The sequence below is a fragment of the Salvia miltiorrhiza genome, chromosome 6 (genome assembly GCF_028751815.1).
Source record: "Salvia miltiorrhiza cultivar Shanhuang (shh) chromosome 6, IMPLAD_Smil_shh, whole genome shotgun sequence".
Classification (NCBI taxonomy): domain Eukaryota; kingdom Viridiplantae; phylum Streptophyta; class Magnoliopsida; order Lamiales; family Lamiaceae; genus Salvia; species Salvia miltiorrhiza.
The window spans coordinates 6,418,583-6,423,890 of record NC_080392.1 but is presented as its reverse complement, the minus strand read 5'-3'; the positions used below and the strand labels follow the sequence as shown (position 1 = coordinate 6,423,890).

Genomic DNA, 5,308 nt, shown 5'->3' with positions numbered 1-5,308 from the left:
CGGGTGTACCCAAGACCACCTCAATCACCATTGCTAATGAGCCCATGTATTTAACCATGACACAAAATATTGATTTTTTATACCATGATTTTGAAACGAAGAACAACATACAACATTAACATTCCAAAAACTGTATGCAAGATAGAAAAATCAATAAATGAAGTTCCGAAGTGAAGGTTTCCAATCCAAAACTAACTTTTAGACTATTCAAATCGATACACAATCTAATCTCTAACCAATTAGTTTAATCAAAACTTACAAAAAAAAAGTCATAGCCTAAAAACTGGTGCATTATTCTGTAATAATTAATAAACCAAATCCATTCATTAAAGCTCTTGCTACCTTCTCCAGAAACATGATTACGATCAAATATATATGATTAATTTGGTTCTTGGCATGCAAGATTGTCTTGTATGATAACAAAAACATATAAATTAATGCAGGCTACCTAAAAATGATTCTGGCAAAGTATATATATCTAAAAACATCCAGAGATGAATGATAATAAACATTAGGCAGCTAACCTTTGAAACCATCTGCCATTGAGTCTTTTGAGTGGCTACGACACACGCGATCATCCAGGCGAACGAGCACAGCCACCGGGCAGGAGAAACCTGAACTTGTCCGCATTCTGAATCACGTAAGCAGGAACATGTACAGCAGATGCAGATCGAGGTAATGATCCCAACCTCTTGAACAAGTCCTTGAAAGTGTACTCCTCAGGCAGCATGTCAAACAGATCATCGCCATTGCAGATGATTCTCTGAATCCTCGAATGCTCCAAGAAGTCTTTACGCCTCACCCGCTCTGCGTGGCTGTATGCTTGCATCTTGAACACGAACTCGCTTATGTAACGGAAGCAGAAGCTGCAGTGCCAGCCGGAGTCAGCTAGGAGAACATCAGTTTGGCGTGAATGCCTGTATTGCGTCCACTGGTTGAAAACATGCGCGGTTGGGTGCCAATTGGTGTAGTCATCTTGGAACTCGAATGAATACAGATAGTTCTTCATTTCTAGGTGAAGCACGGGAGGTATCCCGTCGCACCATTGCAGCAGTTTGACAGTGTGAGGAGTTGGTATCTCATCAGTATCCCCCACAATGAGAAGGTCACCAACAGCTATACCAGCGAGGCGAAGCAAATGGTTCATAGCTCGGCGCTGCTCTGCTTCGACTTTGAATGGCTCGTGAGAGCCATGTGTGGCAAGGCGCCCGGGGAACACACCGTGGGCGATCTTGCCCTCAGCAAAGGTGAATCTGTTGCGATTCTCAGCAAAGAAGAGAGGCTTTGGGATGCCTGTGAAGGTAGTGTTGGCTTCCAGGATGACAAATTTAGTGACATAAGGGTAGAGCTCTTTCCACCTGATTTCTAGCAAGTCCAGTTCATTGCTGAATATGATTGCATCAAAGACACGACGTGGCTCGGATCGCAAGGACCAACCGTGGAGACTGCATAGATTGTTGATGGAGACATTTTCTGCATAATAATGAGGTAAGTAATGCTCAAATGGAGCTGGAGGAGTATCCCAAAGAGGGCGGATCAAGTAGGAGATCTTCTCAGCATGTACTATGATTGCAACGACAGAAACAGAACCGAGTATTAGCAGTAACATGCGCCGGAAATTCCGAGATGCCCGCCTAGTGGTGAGACGTGAGCTTGGGGTCATCCTGTGATCTGTATGGTTAATCAATCAACAAATGCAAAGAACTTCTCTTCACTGCTTCAAATGAGGTCAGAGCATAAAATAAAATTCATGTGAAATGATTGATCCAAAACAAATTAGACAATTTCCATCCTCAGACAAAACAAGGCAGATCCTATTCAGCATCACACACTTTTTTCATTTTCCTTTTCAAATCAGTACATCTAGAGAGGGTCAATTTAAGACAGAAATGAAGCTAGGAAGCAAGCATAATCAATAGTCCAAATGGAACTGGGGATTGTTTGGCTAGATCCTAAAAGCTCGATGCACGACAAGATAAGGTCATCAATTCATTGGACTCCTTGCAAGAACCACAAATCAAGAAAGGAAAAAAGAAAAGTAACCAATAAAGACTATAGTATACTCAAAGAAGGGTCCCCTGTACTCATTCAATATTGGCTTGTGTTGTGGATCATATCAAATTCGAGCTTTAAACGCATGAAAACAAGATCATCTATGAAACTAGAACTAAGAAAAGGCAAAAAACCTGGCATCACAATACTGCTTAAGATCACAAAGCTCGACCAACGGCGCCTCATAAACTAAAGGGTTAGTTACAGAACTCTCCACTTTGACCCTGCATTCCATTATTAAGGATCATCATCATCATGCATCATCATCAATAACCTCATGAACTAACACAAATATCATGGGAATATCAGAACTCCCCATGTAATCTCTGTTCACTTCAGTTATACCAAACCATCTTTGATTTTTTTGTACATTTAACAAAAATTTTAGAGCTTCTTCTCTCACTACACTAGTTAATTCCTAAATGTTGGCATGCAGCTAAAGAAAGGTACTCACTACTCACTCCATATTATTTTCAGAAAAAATTAATATTTCCCATATTTGTTTTTTCAAAAATCGCAGCAGAACAGCAGAGATAGCCTGAAGAAGCCGAAATCAAGTTAGAAACAGGATATTTCTCAATGTCGTAGAAATAAACGCAAAAGGAAACCCTAAATATTACGATTTCATGAAACTCCTAATCATACTAATGCATGAATCTAAAGCCGGAACTGGATTCTGTAGCGAACCAAACAGTAAAAAAGATAATGCTAATTTTCAATGCAGCTTAATAATTCTTTTTTCCTCTTTCTTCTTAAATTTTCTGGAGATTCTTCCACTTCACCCTTTCAATTTCCAGACCCCCTCCCACCCAAAAATAGAAAAGAAAAAGAACAATGGTGTGTATGCATCGCATAAACAAGCTTAAACTATGGAATTACAAATCCGTAAGCTTAAAACAAGGGAACTACCTGTCATTGCACGAGTACGTAGACGAATGAAGCTGATATGTGTTTACGTGCGTGTTTTTGTAGAGAGAGAAGACACGCTTCGATGAGAGAGAAGGTCGGAGATGGTGATCGATTTCTCTCTAATCTCTAATTTTTTGCTTTTCAAAACGCAAGATTGTGTATTTTATTCGCTAATTTACGCTATTAATTGCTATTTACTCAAATAATTTCATTGGTTTTTCGATTTCAATATGGTTATTATTCAAATTTTTAGTCATTTATGGAGACGATTTATTTTGTACTCCCAGTGACATTGTTTCTAAAAATAAATGAGGAAGATATTTTAGGATGAATTAAAATAAAAAGAAAGAAAGATATTTGAGATACATAAGGAATATTATATTTTTAATTTTTTAGTAAATATGGCACACGGTTTATATAGGTCTTCATCTTTTTTTTTTTCTTGAAATCTTCATAGGTTTTCACCAAAAAAATTTAAATGGAATACACACGTAAAATCATCATGAATTTTAGAGTTCCAAACTAGATAATAAGATGCATGGGACAAAAGTAAGCTTGAATGCTTAATTTTTTTTTTTTGAGAGATAAATGACGAAATTCAGATTAAAATTCTTTTAGCTAATTAAAGTTTTATTTTATTGGATTTTCAAATTCTTAATTAATACGTATGTATATTAAATAAATATGTACATTAACTAAACCCAAAATTCTGGAATTTGCAATCTATATATATATATATATATATATATATATATATAAGCTCAATCACTTTCAAAAATAATAAGTTATATTTTCTCGCCAAAAAATACCTTACTATTTTTGGAAATAATTTTTTGTTTCTAATTTTTTTTTATTAATTTTGTCTACTCTAGATAATAATAATAATAATAATAATAATAATAATAATAATAATAATAATAATAATAATAATAATAATAATAATAATAGATATAAAATTCATACAAAAACATACTAAAAATTTAATAAATGTAAATCATATTAGAAATTCTATTTTTAAGATATATATATGGAGAGGTTCAAGAAAGAACCACTAAATAAAAGAAGAATGAAGAACCATTTTCAGCCATTCGATCATCAAGATCTACGGTGGATTCATCATCGTGTTGGATGAATGCAGATCCTTTGTTCGAATCCTGAAGGGAGCAATTTTTTTTTATTTTTTTGAGTGCATTAATTTTAACAGCGAATGCATTAATTTTTACAGTGGATGCATTAGATTTGATGGTTCTCACAAATAATGTAGTTCTCTCTAGAACCACACCATATATTTCTATATACAGGGTCGCATTCTATGAAAACCACGAACTATTGAACGTTTATCAAATTATATTAAACGTCTCAGTAATTTCGTTGCACATGGCGTGAATAAATGCTGACCGTTAGATTAGATAAGATCAACGGCTGAGATTTGGTATCTGTTCTTTGAATATTTAGTGGTCTCCATTGAATGCGACCCTATATATATATATAATTATTTATCTACAAATTTATATTTTAAGCTAAAGAGTTCTAAAATGAACAAATATAAGTTTAATCTTTGTAATTGCATTAAATTGTTATAATAAAAAATATAAATATGAATAATATACTATATAGTAAAAATATAAAAAACAAAATAAAATAAACAAATTTTAAAATGTTATGATCCTTCATCATGACAAATTTTAAATTTCTTCTTTGCTAGGTTGTATTTGTTAATTTTATCAAAATACAAATTTTAAAATTAAACTATATATTCATTAAATATAATATATATATATATATAATATTAATACACAAATACATATATATAGGAAAAAGTTATAATAATAATGCTATATTTCGTGAAAAATGAGAATGATTGAATAAGTCAATATATAGTGTTGAATAAGCTGCTTGTATTGACTGAATAACAAAATTCAATTAATTAGATATAATTTTCACTCCCTCCAGGATTCGAACCCAGGTAAAAATGTTATTCAGTCATTACAAGCGGCTTATGCAACACTATATACTGGCTTATTCAATCATTCTCATTTCTCACGAAAGATAGCATTCTTAGTATAACTCACCCTATATATATATATATATATGGGCGCGCTCCAGTGAGACCCCCTATTTTTCGTGTAACATGAGTACAATGAATAAGACATATAATACTAATGAACAAAACGTATATCTAATGAACAAGATGTATATATTGATGAAAAGTAAAATTTAAAAAATTCGTAATGAATAAGATATATATACTGATGAACAAGGCCGTATATACTGATGAACAATGCAGTATATACTGATGAATAACAAAATTTAAAATATTCTGCTCCCTCCAGGATTCGAACCCTGC

At 33.5% G+C, this 5,308-nt stretch overlaps 1 protein-coding gene across 2 annotated transcripts; it reads right to left on the bottom strand.

Annotated features, from left to right (window-relative positions):
- Window positions 1–312: 312 nt before the first annotated feature.
- Window positions 313–3,146, bottom strand: LOC130988261 (uncharacterized). 2 transcript variants are annotated; one of them, XM_057912064.1, is made up of 3 exons: window positions 2,962–3,146; window positions 2,187–2,276; window positions 313–1,664 (listed from the first exon to the last, which is right to left on the bottom strand). In XM_057912064.1, the coding sequence occupies exon 3, from the start codon at window positions 1,661–1,663 to the stop codon at window positions 575–577; it is 1,089 nt and encodes a 362-aa protein (XP_057768047.1). In that variant the 5' UTR covers window position 1,664; window positions 2,187–2,276; window positions 2,962–3,146; the 3' UTR covers window positions 313–574. The 2 variants fall into 2 exon arrangements, with proteins under 2 accessions (XP_057768047.1, XP_057768046.1); XM_057912063.1 differs by having other exon boundaries at window positions 313–1,671; window positions 2,962–3,144.
- Window positions 3,147–5,308: the final 2,162 nt, after the last annotated feature.